The sequence below is a fragment of the Cebidichthys violaceus genome, unplaced genomic scaffold (genome assembly GCF_023349555.1).
Source record: "Cebidichthys violaceus isolate CVI_PGR_0920_01 unplaced genomic scaffold, fCebVio1.0.p SCAF_20, whole genome shotgun sequence".
NCBI classification, from domain to species: domain Eukaryota; kingdom Metazoa; phylum Chordata; class Actinopteri; order Perciformes; family Stichaeidae; genus Cebidichthys; species Cebidichthys violaceus.
The window spans coordinates 6,746,559-6,765,032 of record NW_027176373.1 but is presented as its reverse complement, the minus strand read 5'-3'; the positions used below and the strand labels follow the sequence as shown (position 1 = coordinate 6,765,032).

Below are 18,474 nucleotides of genomic sequence, written 5' to 3'. Positions count from 1 at the left end.
TATATATATATATATATATATACACAGTTGTGGTCAAAAGTTTACATACACTTGTAAAGAACATAATGTCATGGCTCTCTTGAGTTTCCAGTTATTTCTACAACTCTGATTTTTCTCTGATAGAGTGATTGGAACAGATACTTCTTTGTCACAAAAAACATTCATGAAGTTTGGTTCTTTCATGACTTTATTATGGGTTAACAGAAAAAGTGACAAAATCTGCTGGGTCAAAAATATACATACAGCAACATGAATTAGCAATTTTGGTGACTTAGAAAGTTGTGTCAATGAAATGAGCTTCATAGCATGGCCTCTTAACTTCTTGTGAGTGATTATGAGTGACTACAGCTGGTGACTTCTCTGAGGCCATTTAAATAGGGCTCATTGGATACAAACGCTACAATGGGAAAGTCAAAGGAGCTCAGCATGGATCTGAAAAAGCGAATCATTGACTTGAAGAAGTCAGGAAAGTCACTTGGAGCCATTTCAAAGCAGCTGCAGGTCCCAAGAGCAACAGTGCAAACAATTGTTTGTAAGTATAAAGTGCATGGCACTGTTTTGTCACTGCCACGATCAGGAAGACAACGCAAGCTAACACCTGCTGCTGAGAGAAAATTGGTCAGGAGGGTGAAGAGTCAACCGAGAACCACCAAAAAGCAGATCTGCCAAGAATTAGAAGCTGCTGGAACACAGGTGTCAGTGTCCACAGTCAAGCGTGTTTTGCATCTCCATGGACTGAGAGGCTGCCGTGCAAGAAGGAAGCCCTTGCTCCAAAAGCGGCACCTTAAGGCTCGACTGAAGTTTGCTGCTGATCACATGGACAAAGATAAGACCTTCTGGAGGAAAGTTCTGTGGTCAGACGAAACAAAAATCGAGCTGTTTGGCCACAATGCCCAGCAATATGTTTGGAGGAGAAAAGGTGAGGCCTTTAACCCCAAGAACACCATGCCTACCGTCAAGCACGGTGGTGGTAGTATTATGCTGTGGGGCTGTTTTGCTGCCAATGGAACTGGCGCTTTACAGAGAGTAAATGGGATAATGAAGAAGGAGGATTACCTTCAAATTCTTCAAGATAACCTAAAATCATCAGCCCGAAGGTTGGGTCTTGGGCGCAGTTGGGTGTTCCAACAGGACAATGACCCCAAACACACATCAAAAGTGGTAATGGAATGGCTAAATCAGGCTAGAATTAGGGTTTTAGAATGGCCTTCCCAAAGTCCTGACTTAAATCCAATTGAGAACATGTGGACAATGCTGAAGAAACAAGTCTATGTCAGAAAGCCATCAAATTTAACTGAACTGCACCAATTCTGTCAAGAGGAGTGGTCAAAGATTCAACGAGAAGCTTGCCAGAAGCTTGTGGATGGCTACCAAAAGCGCCTAATTGAAGTGAAAATGGCCAAGGGACATGTAACCAAATATTAGCACTGCTGTATGTATATCTTTGACCCAGCAGATTTGATCACTTTTTCTGTTAACCCATAATAAAGTCATGAAAGAACCAAACTTCATGAATGTTTTTTGTGACAAAGAAGTATCTGTTCCAATCACTCTATCCGAGAAAAATCAGAGTTGTAGAAATAACGGGGAAACTCAAGAGAGCCATGACATTATGTTCTTTACAAGTGTATGTAAACTTTTGACCACAACTGTATACACACACACACACACACACACACACACACACACACACACACACACACACACACACACACACACACACACACACACACACACACACACACACACATATATACATATATATATATATATATACATATATATATATATATATATATATATAGTAGTTATTTCCCCTTGCTATTTATTCTTAAGGAAACTAGTGTCATTCATGCAACAGTAACAAACATGTCCCCATGTACTACAACAAGTGTAGAAGCTTTTTGTTCATTCCAATCATCAAATTCCGTCTATTTAACAGAAATGTTGAATATCCCCTATCCTCTCTTTGTTTGGTTCTTTCTATGGATTTGAGATGGGACTTGTAGTTATTGAATTGTTTATAAAACATCGATAACCCTCATTCTCTTCAAAAAGTAAGTAAAGTTAGCTAAATTTAAGATTGGGTAATAGTTCCTCATTCTAGTAGAAAGTGAAAAGAGGGAATGTAGAGCATTGCATTATTTGCTTCTGCTTCAGAGAAATGGCAATACATTACATAATACATAAACATAATGTTCTGTTTAATTGGGGTGGTATTGTAAGGTTCAGTGCAACGGCACTGAGATTATGCAGTTATCTATTAGCATCATGGTAATTGTACTTTGTTAATGATCAACTCAGAGTAGGAGCCACACCTTCTCTGAGCTGTTATAATCCGGCATTACACCTTTAAAAGGCTGGGTGACTTCCACCTATTCAGACACACTTCAACAAACTCAACACACTTCCCTCTCAGTTCTAACCAGCACATGGAAATGGAAGACCAAGTGGAAAGCCAGAAGAGAAGAGGAATGAGCAAAGACGATTTAATATGTAAGATCGACCATATTTCTTTTTAATGTCTTTTCTTCTGAGCTTTAATGCTACATGACTGGTTGTGTTAAAAAGTAAGATATTACCAGCAGCAGATTGTCAGGCTTACAGTTCAATGTTTAAAGCGTATATCAACAAAGGAGGTGTTTACTCTTCCATGAAACATGAGTTCTGTGTTGATTGTACGATACCATTACATTGTTGTGTGAGCAGGAGGGTATTATGTGTGATGTATATACGTAGGAGCTCACCTGTGTAGGTTAGAATGTAGCCAGAGAGGCGAGGGCAAAGTACTCTGTCGTCATAGAGACAGAAATCACATGCTACTGAGATAAGAGTCCCAAAAGCATGTGACTCTGAGTGTTTGTGTGTGTCCGTGCTCTGTGAAGTCAGGGGAACAAGGAGCTGTCATGTCACACAGACAGCGTTTGTGTAATTGTCCCTTTTATTTGGTTTGCTGATAACAACTCGCTTTCATATTATCATCATTTCACTCGTCTTTGTATGCACCACCAACCTGTTGGACAGGATTGTGTGACAGAGATAGTGTACACATCATTTACATGCATCCTCTTTCACTCAGGTGTTTGTTGGTGAGGCAGTGCAATTACATGAATTGGGTGCACAGATTATGTGGACATAATTTGTGTATTGTTTATAATTTCTTCCATCCAAATAGGTTTTAGTGTTTTTTTTATTTTTTAAACCTATTTTATTGAAAAAATATACAGACATAATGAAGATCAGCGCAATGTAAGCTATGGTTATAGTATTGTAGCAATCCTCAAAAAATATGTATTGCTTTTTTCCAGTAACTATTCTAGATCACATGAAACAGGAGAAATGAATTTGCAAGACTCGCTAATGTGCACTAATGCTCCTTAGCAGTGTAGTGCGGCAGTAAAATGTCCTTTAGTTCAACAACAGGAAACTGCATTGTGGTTTGACCTAGAAACAGAATGCTGTTGCTTATAATGACACTAAGACAAAGCAAATGACAAGACAAGCAATACAAAAACACACATGATTGAAGCTTTTTGAAAATTTAAATATAATCAGCATCCTCTGACTGTAATACTGCAGGCTGCTGAGGTATGAACCTTAAAGTGCGACATGTAAAGGCTTTATTGCAAAACAGGCACAGATAACGACTGAAATACATGGAAACTATGACCTGATACGACACGCACACCTTTCCCACACTTCAGCTTACATGACCAACGCAGTACTCCAGAGATCATGTTGCATGGGTAAACATTTTATTGTTTGCACTCTTTTGTGTGAGTCTCTCTGTGTGTAAACTGCCAGTATCAGTGTTATATCTAAGCTTAAAAAACGATTAATTGATATGGATTCAAACCAATGTTCTAATCTGATTTCCAGGACAATATTAATAGTATAGTGTATCGTCGAATGGATGTAAACTTTCATTAACTGGTGTAGTTACAGAGGACCAAAAGACATCGCCTCCACTTCCAAAGTCATTTTTAAACTGGTTTCTGATCAGTGACCTTCTGGGATTGTATGGCAGATCTCCATATTTTCCCTCATTATGACCCAGTTTATAAGATCTTTTTTCTTCTTGCTTCTTCACATCTCTTACTTGGCTACAATTTGGAGGCTTTCCTCTCCATTTCATGTTGTTTTTTAGGGATTTCACAGAATGTTAAACAGACACTGTTGTCTCTCTCTCTCTAGCTGAACGTACAGGGTCTTTGGGATGCATTGGTTGGGTCATAGTCATTCTGTCTGGCATCTTCACAATTTGCCTCTTCCCCATCACCGTCTGGTTTTGTCTGAAGGTGAGTGAACTACAAAAAAAATGAGCACAGTGGGTTGGAAAGCAGAAACCGGCATTTCCTTTGTTGCAGGTTTGAATGTTAATGGAGCTTGTGCTGTGGTCTCCCTGCAGATTGTTCAGGAGTATGAGCGCGCTGTCATCTTTAGACTGGGCCGCATTACAGACAGGAAGGCCAAAGGACCAGGTACAAACAATAACAATTTCTGCCTTTTTTAGTTTTTTGACCAAATGCAAAAAAAAAAAGAATCCTAGATTGGGATATAATTTGTGGTAACAAAAAAAGAAAAGGGGTTATTTCCAGATTGCTACAATATAGTAATGTAAAGTTTTGTTTTTTTAAACTTTTGATTGTCCACAGGAATTTTCTTTATTTTACCGTGCACTGACTCCTTTGTGAAAGTGGATTTGCGAACAGTTTCGTTTGACATCCCACCACAAGAGGTAGGGTTGGCACAAAGAGCGAGACAAATTGATTTCAGTTCTAATCTGTGGACACTTACAAACAAACTGCCATGTATTACTACTCTAGATCCTGACCAAGGACTCGGTTACTGTTTCGGTGGACGGAGTGGTGTACTTTCGGGTCAGTGACCCCATTGCTTCTGTGGCCAACGTGTCTAATGCTGACTTCTCCACCCGTCTGCTGGCTCAAACCACCCTCAGAAATGTCCTGGGGACTAAGAACCTGGCTGAGCTCTTGTCTGACCGCGAGGGCATCGCTCACAGCATGCAGGTACAGGAAAGTCTCAGGCTGGCATCTCTGGCCTTAGATATAATATGTGCATTGTGTTTTCTGAGGGGTTGTTTCAAAGGAGGGCACCACATCATTTAAACAAATTCTAAAAGACATTTGGTTGTCTTGTTCTTCTTGATTTTTCATCTCTAATGGACAGCTTGATGTGTGCATTTCATCAATAGATGGTATGGAATAATCAATGAACCAGTTATGGTGTAAGCTGCAGGAGTAAGCACTTCCCCTTTCTATCTTTTTCAGTTCAACCTGGATGAAGCCACAGACAACTGGGGCATCAAGGTGGAACGTGTGGAGATTAAAGATGTGAAGCTGCCACATCAGCTGCAGAGAGCCATGGCTGCCGAAGCAGAGGCTTCACGAGAGGCCAGAGCCAAGGCAAGGACATGATGACACATACACAGTACATGCATACAGTGTTGTACAATAACTTACTGTGAAACACAACGTACGTTATTATCCAGGTGTTTACTTTTAGGCTAGTTATTGTGTGCCAACCTAATATCTCTTTCTTGATCTACGTATAGGTGATTGCAGCAGAGGGTGAGATGAATGCATCTCGTGCCCTGAAGGAGGCGTCCCTTGTGATCGCAGAGTCTCCGTCAGCCTTGCAGCTGCGCTACCTGCAGACTCTCAACACCATCGCAGCAGAGAAGAACTCCACCATCATCTTCCCCCTGCCCATGGACATCATATCTCACTTCATGCGGAAGTGATACCTTAGTTTGTTCATCCTCTAAAGTTGCTGTCAAATTAAACATGATTTAGAGGGGTTCAGGGTATATTTCTAGAATAAACTCTCAGGACGTGAGATGATGCTGTTGTTGTATGGTTGACATTTCTTCAGACTGATCATAGAAACACCTTTATGGTTTACATGTAGTCAAGCTGTGATCGAGTCCTGCTAACAATGTGATGTAGATTAGCATAGTTTCTATGTCTTCAACATACTAGATGTATGTAGTTAAAACTATTATGTATCATTCGTATCATATGCCTTAATGTTGAGCAGTTGCATATTTTGATACTGAAATTAAATGTAAAATGTTTAAAACTATTTGTTGACGTTTTATTCTTAGTCAAACAGCTTCTGTTGCCTCGGATCTTGAATCCCTAATATAATGTATGCGGGATTAGTTATAGGTTATATGTTTTTGTCACTGTCATAGAACATGTTGGTGATTGTATCTCTTCACCACTCACCAATAGGTCCTAACACCTCAGTGTTGTCGCTAGATATGAGTGAGAGACAAGAGAAAAACAACAGATCTGATCAAAAAGGGTAAACCAACCAACTCTAAACATGGTAGTTATACCAAACTTTACTTTGATCAACAGGATGCTGTGAACTAGAACAAGCCATTGTATTCAGAATACATGTAGCAGATAAACACACAAACTTTTGAATGGAGAGCAAGACTTTTCAGTAAATGAAACACGGACGTCACATGACTTTCCTTGTATATTTTTTAATACTGTATTCTCCCCAAAAAGTACAAATAAAAGCATCAACATACTTTGTATACATTACATGTTGAACTATCTCGTTCCTTGTCTTCTAGGCCTCCTACGCTACGGTTACAATTTGACCACCACAAATGCAGAGAGATAAAAGAAGAGAGAGAGAGAGAGAATTAGCAAAGACAGGAAAAACATGCTTCTATTACTTTGTTGATGCACTAAGACACAACCCATGTTGTAAATGTATTTACATTCAACAATACAATCAGTGCCAGAAGAAACATATTCAGTGAACTTTGTCTCTGGACCAAATCCACAAGGGGAAGTCGTATAGCTTACCTCCACAAATTAATATTCTGCTGATGGAGACATTCACCACAACAGCATTTAAACATGAACATGGGCGTTTCAATCCCCTGGACGTTTTGACTGATGGCGGCTCTGTGGGACGGGGAGCAGTACTGAGCCTGCTGGGGACAGCCATAGCAGTGGGTGGGGGAGTCACACCCCCGCTACAGGTGAGGAGGAGAAGAATGAAGATGAGGGGACGGGGGAGGTGGAGAAGGAGCAATGCAGCGGGGAGGAGGCGGGGGACATGAGATGCCACAGAAGCTCCTCAGTTCCGACTCACCCGCTTCTTCTCAGTGCTCTCCTTCTCAATTAAACAAAGATAAAACAGAAGTCATTGTTTTTGGTACCAAGGATGAACGGTTGAAAGTCAGCGCTCAGCTTCAATCACTGATGTTAAAAACTACAAACCAATCTAGATGTAGTTATGGATTCAGACCTCAACCTGAATAGCCATATCAAGACAATTACAAAATCAGCCTACTATCACCTGAAGAATATATAAAGGAAAAGGAGAAAGGACTTATTTCTCAACAGGATTTGGAAAAACTTGTCCGTGCATTTATCTTCAGTACTCAACTACTGTAATGGCGTGTTTACAGGTCTCTGTAAAAAGTAATTCAGAACGCTGCAGCTCGAGTCCTCACTATGACCAAGAAAGTGGATCACAACACTCCAGTTCTGAGGTCTTTGCACTGGCTTCCTGTCCAACAAAGAATTGACTTTAAAATCCTGCTGTTGGTTTATAAAGCACTGAATGGTTTAGGGCCAAAATACATCTCTGATCTGCTGCTACCTTATGAACCATCCCGACCCCTCAGGTCGTCTGGGACCGGTCTACTTTCTGTTCCCAGAGTCAGAACCAAACATGAAGAAGCAGTGTTCATTTTTTCTGCTCCACATATCTGGAACAAAGTCCCAGAAAGCTACAGGTCTGCAGAGACCCTCAGCTCCTTTAAATCAAGACTGAAGACTTTTCTGTTGGCTGCTGCCTTTAATTGAACCAGATTCAAGGATATTAATCAATATCTGTATTTTACTACTACTGTATTTTGTTTCTTACACTGCTTTTTAGTGTTTTAATGACTGTTTTTAATGTTTCAATCAATGTTCTTAATTATTTTTAAATCTCCTTTTCTTTTACCTTATGTTTTGATGTTTTTAATGGTTTTATGTGAAGCACTTTGAATTGCCTTGTTGTTGAAATATGCTATACAAATAAACTTGCCTTCTAGACTGAATCGTGGAGGTTGGCGTTCTCCTCAGACAGTTGCCTGCAGGGATAAAATCACGGAGGAAGCTAACCTTAGCACAAAGCAGCATGTACAGTTTAAATCAGGGGGTTGAAAAGTAGAGATTGACTAAATGATGACTGAACGTGTCTTACCTTGACAGGACTAGGTTATTATCAATACGAGCCCTCAGATCTTCATTCTGCTGCTGCAGAACCTGGACCTTCTCCTCAAGGAACACATTCTTTTGGGCCTGCTCGAAAGTGAAATACAACCACAGTGTAATCTTCACTCACCGGACACACTTGTGTATCCAGACCAGTGTGCATGTGTGTGTTTGTTAGCTGTTTTGAGCCTTCCACTTTCTCCAGATCGGAGATCTTCTTCTCTTGATGATGTATCTGCTGGTTCTTCATCTCCACAACGTCCTTCAAGCTCTTCAGATCTTGTTCAATGTGCTGGTATGGAGCCAAAGCATCCTGTTACAGACACGTGTGCACATGAAGAAAGACACACCCAGTCATGGGATCTCACTGGAGCATTTTCCATTATTCCAGTTTGTGTCCATTGTAGCCAACTTTTTTATCCCTAATATAATTGTATATATAATTACGATACATTTATTTGGTTTCTGTATCTTCAGTAAGTAATTTATATATATATATATATATATATATATATATATATATATATAAGTAGTTATTCCACCTTGCTATTTATTCTTAAGGAAACTAGTGTCATTCATGCAACAGTAACAAACATGTCCCCATGTACTACAACAAGTGTAGAAGCTTTTTGTTCATTCCAATCATCAAATTATGTCTATTTAACAGAAATGTTGAATATCCCCTATCCTCTCTTTGTTTGGTTTTTCTTTTCTTTTGTTCTTTCTATGGATTTGTGATGGGACTTGCAGGTATTGAATTGTTCATGTAACATTGATAACTTTGATTCTCTTCAAAACAAATTTAAGATTGGGTAATAGTTCTTCATTAGTAGGAATTGAAAAGAGGGAAAGTTGCTTCTGCTTCAGAGAAATGGCAATACATTACATACACATTGTGTTCTCTGTTTAATTGGTTGGTATTGTATGGTTCAGTGCAACAGCACTGAGATTATCCAGTTATCTATTAGCATCATGGTAATTGTACTTTGTTAATGATCAACTCAGAGTAGGAGCCACACCTTCTCTGAGCTGTTATAATCCGGCATTACACCTTTAAAAGGCTGGGTGACTTCCACCTATTCAGACACACTTCAACAAACTCAACACACTTCCCTCTCAGTTCTAACCAGCATGGAAATGGAAGGCCAAGTGGAAAGCCAGAAGAGAAGAGGAATGAGCAAAGACGATTTAATATGTAAGATTGACCATATTTCTTTTTAATGTCTTTTCTTCTGAGCTTTAATGCTACATGACTGGTTGTGTTAAAAAGTAAGATATTACCAGCAGCAGATTGTCAGGCTTACAGTTCAATGTTTAAAGCGTATATCAACAAAGGAGGTGTGTACTCTTATTTACATGCATCCTCTTTCACTCAGGTGTTTGTTGGTGAGGCAGTGCAATTACATGAATTGGGTGCACAGATTATGTGGACATAATTTGTGTATTGTTTACAATTTCTTCCATCCAAATAGGTTTTAGTGTTTTTTTTATTGAAAAAATATACAGACATAATGAAGATCGGCGCAATGTAAGCTATGGTTATAGTATTGTAGCAATCCTCAAAAAATATGTATTGCTTTTTTCCAGTAACTATTCTAGATCACATGAAACAGGAGAAATGAATTTGCAAGACTCGCTAATGTGCACTAATGCTCCTTAGCAGTGTAGTGCGGCAGTAAAATGTCCTTTAGTTCAACAACAGGAAACTGCATTGTGGTTTGACCTAGAAACAGAATACTGTTGCTTATAATGACACTAAGACAAAGCAAATGACAAGACAAGCAATACAAAAACACACATGGTTGAAGCTTTTTGAAAATGTAAATATAATCAGCATCCTATGTGACTATCCTATTTGACATCCTATGTTAAATTGACACGTTTCAAAGTTTGAAAATCTAGAAAAAATATTTTAAAGTACTTTTTCTGTATGAAACTTCTTCTGCTTGCCTTAATTAGTGTAATCAACGTTTAAAAAATAAATACAAAATATCATGCATTTGCAACCACCCCCTGCAGGTTTCTATAACAGAGATGATGTTCAGATCAATTTGACCCGGCAGTGAAAATGGAGGCTATAAGGGGTCAGAAGTGTCAAGTTTAGACTATTTATTTCTTTGAAAACGTGAGACAAAGTATTTCTTACTCCCTCCCACCATGTTTCACCCCATTTCTCACACACACACACACACACACACACACACACACACACACACACACACACACACACACGCACACACACTCTTTCTCACTACCCCACCTGTGCGAGAAATACGGATACTATTTTGACGGGAACCTTTTATAAGCTCCACCCACACTTAGCAGGGGAGGGTTGCTTGAGAGTCCTACCAACATTACACTCTGCAGATGCATACAACACAGCAGAATACTGTAGGACAACATGAGCAACAGAAACAAAGGATGACCGCCCTGGAGGCTCTGGAGCACATCCTTGATCACGACAGTGAAATAGAGGAGGATGTGTCTGAAGATGAAGATCATCTTGAGGTCAATTCAGATTATAATGGTACTGATTATGAACCATCAGATGAGGAAACGAGGAAATGAGGAAACACAATCACACAAACACACACACACCTTGTTCATTGTGCTCATCTCTTTTTCATTTTTGTAAATTTATGTTTCTTAACACTATGAATGAACATAAATGAAGTTTACTTTCAATACAAATCCTTTTGTATTTATTTGGCTTGATTTTGAGTGAGCGGGTCAATATGACCCTGAACAGCAGAGGTGTCTCATCTCTATTTATCTACATCACCCCATGAAAAAAAGAAAGTTTCAAAATGTACAAAAAATTTAGAAATAAATACATGTTATGGTAGACTAATGCAATTTATATCTAGGTTTTTCCAAAGTACCAAAAGAAATGTTTGAACATGTATTTTTCATGAAAATGAGTGGGTTATCCTAATTGAACTAAGATCTATGGAGGGGTGAACAACTACATTCCACTAAATACTGATTGAATTGTTAGTAAGGGAGTTGGTGATGAAGTACAAACTATATTTATTAGGATTTTTTTGTTTCTGACCACTTTTGGATGATTAAACATGCACCGGGTCAAATTGACCCGCGAACATTATGGCTGTACCTAAAAACGAACATAACAGGAGGGTTAAAGTGCGACATGTAAAGGCTTTATTGCAAAACAGGCACAGATAACGACTGAAATACATGGAAACTATGACCTGATACGACACGCACACCTTTCCCACACTTCAGCTTACATGACCAATAGCGGTTTGCACTCTTTTGTGTGAGAGTCTCTCTGTGTATAAACTGCCAGTATCAGTGTTATATCTAAGCTTAAAAAACGATTAATTAATATGGATTCAAACTAATGTTCTAATCTGATTTCCAGGACAATATTAATAGTATAGTGTATCGTCGAATGGATGTAAACTTTCATTAACTGGTGTAGTTACAGAGGACCAAAAGACATCGCCTCCACTTCCAAAGTCATTTTTAAACTGGTTTCTGATCAGTGACCTTCTGGGATTGTATGGCAGATCTCCATATTTTCCCTCATTATGACCCAGTTTATAAGATCTTTTTTCTTCTTGCTTCTTCACATCTCTTACTTGGCTACAATTTGGAGGCTTTCCTCTCCATTTCATGTTGTTTTTTAGGGATTTCACAGAATGTTAAACAGACACTGTTGTCTCTCTCTCTCTAGCTGAACGTACAGGGTCTTTGGGATGCATTGGTTGGGTCATAGTCATTCTGTCTGGCATCTTCACAATTTGCCTCTTCCCCATCACCGTCTGGTTTTGTCTGAAGGTGAGTGAACTACAAAAAAAATGAGCACAGTGGGTTGGAAAGCAGAAACCGGCATTTCCTTTGTTGCAGGTTTGAATGTTAATGGAGCTTGTGCTGTGGTCTCCCTGCAGATTGTTCAGGAGTATGAGCGCGCTGTCATCTTTAGACTGGGCCGCATTACAGACAGGAAGGCCAAAGGACCAGGTACAAACAATAACAATTTCTGCCTTTTTTAGTTTTTTGACCAAATGCAAAAAAAAAAGAATCCTAGATTGGGATATAATTTGTGGTAACAAAAAAAGAAAAGGGGTTATTTCCAGATTGCTACAATATAGTAATGTAAAGTTTTGTTTTTTTAAACTTTTGATTGTCCACAGGAATTTTCTTTATTTTACCGTGCACTGACTCCTTTGTGAAAGTGGATTTGCGAACAGTTTCGTTTGACATCCCACCACAAGAGGTAGGGTTGGCACAAAGAGCGAGACAAATTGATTTCAGTTCTAATCTGTGGACACTCACAAACAAACTGCCATGTATTACTACTCTAGATCCTGACCAAGGACTCGGTTACTGTTTCGGTGGACGGAGTGGTGTACTTCCGGGTCAGTAATCCCATTGCTTCTGTGGCCAACGTGTCTAATGCTGACTACTCCACCCGTCTGCTGGCTCAAACCACCCTCAGAAATGTCCTGGGGACTAAGAACCTGGCTGAGCTCTTGTCTGACCGCGAGGGCATCGCTCACAGCATGCAGGTACAGGAAAGTCTCAGGCTGGCATCTCTGGCCTTAGATATAATATGTGCATTGTGTTTTCTGAGGGGTTGTTTCAAAGGAGGGCACCACATCATTTAAACAAATTCTAAAAGACATTTGGTTGTCTTGTTCTTCTTGATTTTTCATCTCTAATGGACAGCTTGATGTGTGCATTTCATCAATAGATGGTATGGAATAATCAATGAACCAGTTATGGTGTAAGCTGCAGGAGTAAGCACTTCCCCTTTCTGTCTTTTTCAGTTCAACCTGGATGAAGCCACAGACAACTGGGGCATCAAGGTGGAACGTGTGGAGATTAAAGATGTGAAGCTGCCACATCAGCTGCAGAGAGCCATGGCTGCCGAAGCAGAGGCTTCACGAGAGGCCAGAGCCAAGGCAAGGACATGATGACACATACACAGTACATGCATACAGTGTTGTACAATAACTTACTGTGAAACACAACGTACGTTATTATCCAGGTGTTTACTTTTATGCTAGTTATTGTGTGCCAACCTAATATCTCTTTCTTGATCTACGTATAGGTGATTGCAGCAGAGGGTGAGATGAATGCATCTCGTGCCCTGAAGGAGGCGTCCCTTGTGATCGCAGAGTCTCCGTCAGCCTTGCAGCTGCGCTACCTGCAGACTCTCAACACCATCGCAGCAGAGAAGAACTCCACCATCATCTTCCCCCTGCCCATGGACATCATATCTCACTTCATGCGGAAGTGATACCTTAGTTTGTTCATCCTCTAAAGTTGCTGTCAAATTAAACATGATTTAGAGGGGTTCAGGGTATATTTCTAGAATAAACTCTCAGGACGTGAGATGATGCTGTTGTTGTATGGTTGACATTTCTTCAGACTGATGTAATGGTCATTTTTTACGTAGTATATATTTCTACTCAGTATATTGTATTCATGCATAAGTCATTTTGCTCTGGACTTTGTTGAACTTCACCGTGTCTCTGTTGTGCAAAAGAATAATTCTCCCTTGCCTGTTCACATAGATAACTAACTGTGTTGTATGACAATGTTCCATGCCAAGGCCTTTGGGCCGCTTGTTTTGGTTGCTGGCCGATTGTTTTCACTTGTTGTTCCTATCAGTCTGAGACCAAAAGTCTGACCGAAACGTCTGTAACATCGGCCATCGGCCCCCACCTTTGCTCATTCTGTATAAAGAAAGCTTGTTCACTTTTTTCGAGGTTCTTCCTCACTGAGACTGTACGCATTCTGTTGTGATGATTGAACCTTTTCTGCGCAGAGAATAAATACTTAAAAGACAACCTGGTTTTTGGTATTATGTATTTCAGCATTAGAAGACTCACGCAAAGCGGGTATAGGATTTTTTTTCGTAGAAACACCTTTATGGTTTACATGTAGTCAAGCTGTGATCGAGTCCTGCTAACAATGTGATGTAGATTAGCATAGTTTCTATGTCTTCAACATACTAGATGTATGTAGTTAAAACTATTATGTATCATTCATATCATATGCCTTAATGTTGAGCAGTTGCATATTTTGATACTGAAATTAAATGTAAAATGTTTAAAACTATTTGTTGACGTTTTATTCTTAGTCAAACAGCTTCTGTTGCCTCGGATCTTGAATCCCTAATATAATGTATGCGGGATTAGTTATAGGTTATATGTTTTTGTCACTGTCATAGAACATGTTGGTGATTGTATCTCTTCACCACTCACCAATAGGTCCTAACACCTCAGTGTTGCTGCTAGATACGAGTGAGAGACAAGAGAAAAACAACAGATCTGATCAAAAAGGGTAAACCAACCAACTCTAAACATGGTAGTTATACCAAACTTTACTTTGATCAACAGGATGCTGTGAACTAGGACAAGCCATTGTATTCAGAATACATGTAGCAGATAAACACACAAACTTTTGAATGGAGAGCAAGACTTTTCAGTAAACAAAACACGGACGTCACATGACTTTCCTTGTATATTTTTTAATACTGTATTCTCCCCAAAAAGTACAAATAAAAGCATCAACATACTTTGTATACATTACATGTTGAACTATCTCGTTCCTTGTCTTCTAGGCCTCCTACGCTATGGTTACAATTTGACCACCACAAATGCAGAGAGATAAAAGAAGAGAGAGAGAGAGAGAATTAGCAAAGACAGGAAAAACATGCTTCTATTACTTTGTTGATGCACTAAGACACAACCCATGTTGTAAATGTATTTACATTCAACCCTACAATCAGTGCCAGAAGAAACATATTCAGTGAACTTTGTCTCTGGACCAAATCCACAAGGGGTAGTCGTATAGCTTACCTCCACAAATTAATATTCTGCTGATGGAGACATTCACCACAACAGCATTTAAACATGAACTTCAATCCCTAATGGATTAGATAAACATGTTTCTTGTGGGGAGGCTCAACCAAGTGCTACATATTAAATGGCTGCTACATAGCGGTCAGACGAGAGGTCCTTCTATATCAGACAAAATCACATGAATGACTTGTATAAAATGCAGTCATTACATTTTTGACATTCAGCGCATAGTGAGACACAGATGTCCACAGGACACATTGAAGGGTCATTACCAGTTCATTGTTTAGAAATCATAGTCCATTCAAAAGTGAAATATCAATTTAAGATGAAATTTGTGACTTTACGCTGTCATTTGTAAACAGTAGTTTTTGTTGCATCCTTGTAGACTTGGTTTTTTTGCACCTGAAGTGACCTTTAGGAGGACCCTGAAGAGTCATTCAATGATGCACAGTGGGTGAACTGCAACCCTAAAACATTCGAAAACACAGTGACTCTGACTAGCATATTCTTACAATTGATCGTTATGCAAAGACATTCTCAAAAATTATTAGTGTAGGTATAAAATAAGTGGGAATTGAGATACATTTCTCAAATCCTATGCTGTATTTAACATTCTTTCGTTTAAGAGTGTTTAACCCTGTGTACGTGTCATACAAAAAATCTTGAAGATCCATGAAAAGATTTTTACTTTTTCACGGCCATCAAAAGTGCTGGTATGGCAATTAAAGATCTACTTAAAAGTCTATTACTGTACTGAAAAAACAGCTAACCAGAAACGTCATCCTTTACATGCTGGTAAAACGTTACATTTACTTAACCTGTAACTTAACAGAGAAACATGACTAACCCTAACCCATGCTCCCATTAGCAATGTCGCTGCGACTGACACAACGCAGACTTACCCTCATCCCTTCTCACTAGTAATACTGGTTTATTTACAGAAGCTCATTTACATGTGTAGTCTGAACAGCTTTGTTCGTTAATGTGCGGGTAGATCACTGAGATTACACTGTGTAATACCGTAGGTTTCATTGAAAAAGCCAGATGAAAGATTAGAACCCTGAGGGTAAGTTTGTCAGTAGAGTACAGTACAGGAAGCAGCTATGACAATCCATATGCTATAAAATAATTCTCATTTATATATACCAAAGGTTGGTTTCTGTATTATTTGTATTACATATAAGAGGAAAGTTATCTCGGGAAGTATCTTGAGTGTTGAATGTTCTGTAGAGAAGCTATACAAAAGGGAAAAAAAAATATTTCTAATCTAAATTTAGAAAACAATTCCCTGAACGATATATTCGTGCACACTGAGAATTAAGTGTAGCTTGCAAACGTATTGAATTATATTGCAAGGATAAAAGTGTCGATCAGATAAAGAAACCCGAAGCATCAGAAGAGGTTATGAAGAGGTTCAGAAAGGGCGACACTTATCTTTGCAACACAGTCACAAAGAGGCGAACCGAGGGTTAACCTGTATCTTGTTTAACCTACGTAGCTTATATACCATTTCCTAGCACAGTCCCCCGAACACCACCTGTGTATGTGTGATGACAACAAGTTAGTATATCTCCTCTCTCCTGTGGTACGTCACATATTCCCCCGTTTGTTCACTTTCCCACCTCAAACTTGATAAATAGACAGACCACAGCGATAATACGTTTCACATTAAGACTGGAAGACTTTCACAGTACATGCTTGCTTAAGTAGCAAAATACATGTAAATTAAAATGAATAGAAACATCACATTTTTAAAAAAGAAATTCACAAAAACATTTAAAAAGAGCGATTCCTGTGTAAGGTTTCCCCCTTAGCTTTGAGCTCCCTGCTAGCTGTGTGTTTTTGTTGTTGTTGTTGTTGTTGTTGCTGTTGAGCCACAGACACAACACACTGCACATTCCCGCTGAGGTAAATTCAAAATGGCAGACATAGTTGACCTGAGGGATCCCAAAAGTGAAGAGTAGCTCATCATGTGTTGAGATGCTGGAGGAAGACCTGGCAAAGGTTTCAACATTAAGTCCTCTGGATTTTGCAGGTAAAAGGGCTCGGGTTCCAGGTTGGGATGTCCCACACGAGTACAACTATTACAAAGATTACACCAAGATTCACTTGATTTGCAAACCAATTCTTTATCCAAAGTCCTTTATGAAATAAATTGTTGGTTGTTCTCTGCTGGTGAGACGGCAGGACTAGTATAAGGCGTTTTGTTGGGCATGTTTTTCAGATAAAAAAAAGAAAAGAATTGATTATGAGAAACTGATCCTAACAAGAGAGAGAGTATATAGCTTATTTTATCGAGGACATGGACGTGTTTTAAACACACCAGAGTATTGTGTTGGGGTGACAAGAGTGTGCTACTTTCCATCTGTATTGTTTGGGTCTGTGCGGGGCTCATGACTACTCATGCAGGGAGCTTTCACTACATGTCGACACACATCTGTGTCACTATCATACAGTATGTACAGTCTGCGTTAAACAAGTTGGGATTAGGGACAGAGAACTCAGCTGCAGTTTCCATTACAATATGAGGCTGTGTGTACAAAGCTATGTTTCACATGATGGACACCACCAGCTGCAGAGGCTTCAAGATTAACCTTGGTGCTTTGACACTGACTGTCCTGAGACTACAGTCCTAGTTTTTCTCCAACATGTATTTCAATGGCATTCACATTCAAAAATGGAGGAGAATTATGGAAATAAACGAGAATGAGCCAGATAAGAAAATAAAAGAGAGAGAGAGAGAAAGAGAGAGAGAGAAAGAGAGAGAGAGAGAGAGAGAGAGAGAGAGAGAGAGAGAGAGAGAGAGAGAGAGAGAGAGAGAGAGCAAGAGACGTGAGCTTATCTCTGGAAAGAGCTGAGACACGCGGCTGAGTTACAGCGATTGGCTGTCACTCTGTGTGTGGGCGTGGCCGGGCCAGGGGAGTAATTCTGATTGCTTGTTGCTCTGTGAGTTGGCGTGCCTGGTCCAGGGGAGACGTTTTGATTGGTGGCGGCTCTGTGGGACGGGGAGCAGTACTGAGCCTGCTGGGGACAGCTGTAGCAGTGGGTGGGGGAGTCACACCCCGCTACAGGTGAGGAGGAGAAGAATGAAGATGAGGGGACGGGGGAGGTGGAGAAGGAGCGATGCAGCGGGGAGGAGGCGGGGGACATGAGGGGGCTGGTCTGCAGACGCCACAGGAGCTCCTCGTTGTTCCGACTCAGCCGCTTCTTCTCAGTGCTCTCCTTCTCGACTGAATCGTGGAGGTTGGCGTTCTCCTCAGACAGTTGCCTGCAGGGATAAAAGCATGGAGGAAGCTAACCTTAGCACAAAGCAGCATGTACAGTTTAAATCAGGGGGTTGAAAAGTAGAGATTGACTAAATGATGACTGAACGTGTCTTA

At 39.8% G+C, this 18,474-nt stretch overlaps 3 protein-coding genes across 5 annotated transcripts in view; 2 read left to right on the top strand and 1 right to left on the bottom strand.

Annotated features, from left to right (window-relative positions):
• The first annotated feature begins 2,355 nt into the window (after positions 1 to 2,355).
• On the top strand, positions 2,356 to 6,105 carry LOC137876390 (stomatin-like). Its single transcript, XM_068715911.1, has 7 exons — positions 2,356 to 2,496; positions 4,195 to 4,298; positions 4,409 to 4,481; positions 4,656 to 4,738; positions 4,827 to 5,030; positions 5,292 to 5,426; positions 5,576 to 6,105. Exons 1-7 carry the CDS (start codon positions 2,433 to 2,435, stop codon positions 5,762 to 5,764), a joined length of 852 nt encoding a protein of 283 aa, XP_068572012.1. The 5' UTR covers positions 2,356 to 2,432; the 3' UTR covers positions 5,765 to 6,105.
• Positions 6,106 to 9,340: 3,235 nt separating this feature from the next.
• On the top strand, positions 9,341 to 14,348 carry LOC137876389 (stomatin-like). Its single transcript, XM_068715910.1, has 7 exons — positions 9,341 to 9,450; positions 11,956 to 12,059; positions 12,170 to 12,242; positions 12,416 to 12,498; positions 12,587 to 12,790; positions 13,052 to 13,186; positions 13,336 to 14,348. Exons 1-7 carry the CDS (start codon positions 9,387 to 9,389, stop codon positions 13,522 to 13,524), a joined length of 852 nt encoding a protein of 283 aa, XP_068572011.1. The 5' UTR covers positions 9,341 to 9,386; the 3' UTR covers positions 13,525 to 14,348.
• A 396-nt stretch (positions 14,349 to 14,744) lies between these two features.
• Positions 14,745 to 18,474, bottom strand: part of mtus2a (microtubule associated tumor suppressor candidate 2a) — a 43,621-nt gene continuing 39,891 nt past the window's right edge. For all 3 annotated transcript variants that reach the window (XM_068715907.1, XM_068715909.1, XM_068715908.1), the window contains exon 16: positions 14,745 to 18,362. In XM_068715907.1, the coding sequence (XP_068572008.1) occupies positions 17,933 to 18,362 (430 nt within the window). In that variant the 3' untranslated portion in view covers positions 14,745 to 17,932. The remainder of the gene's footprint in view (positions 18,363 to 18,474) is intronic.

Excerpts from the sequence above, each read along its gene's own strand:
- LOC137876390 (XM_068715911.1), top strand. The coding sequence starts at position 2,433 with ATGGAAATGGAAGACCAAGTGGAAAGCCAGAAGAGAAGAGGAATGAGC. Across the intron at positions 2,497-4,194 it reads GAGCAAAGACGATTTAATAT|CTGAACGTACAGGGTCTTTG; the intron begins GTAAGATCGACC and ends CTCTCTCTCTAG. Across the intron at positions 4,299-4,408 it reads CCGTCTGGTTTTGTCTGAAG|ATTGTTCAGGAGTATGAGCG; the intron begins GTGAGTGAACTA and ends GTCTCCCTGCAG.
- LOC137876389 (XM_068715910.1), top strand. The coding sequence starts at position 9,387 with ATGGAAATGGAAGGCCAAGTGGAAAGCCAGAAGAGAAGAGGAATGAGC. Across the intron at positions 9,451-11,955 it reads GAGCAAAGACGATTTAATAT|CTGAACGTACAGGGTCTTTG; the intron begins GTAAGATTGACC and ends CTCTCTCTCTAG. Across the intron at positions 12,060-12,169 it reads CCGTCTGGTTTTGTCTGAAG|ATTGTTCAGGAGTATGAGCG; the intron begins GTGAGTGAACTA and ends GTCTCCCTGCAG.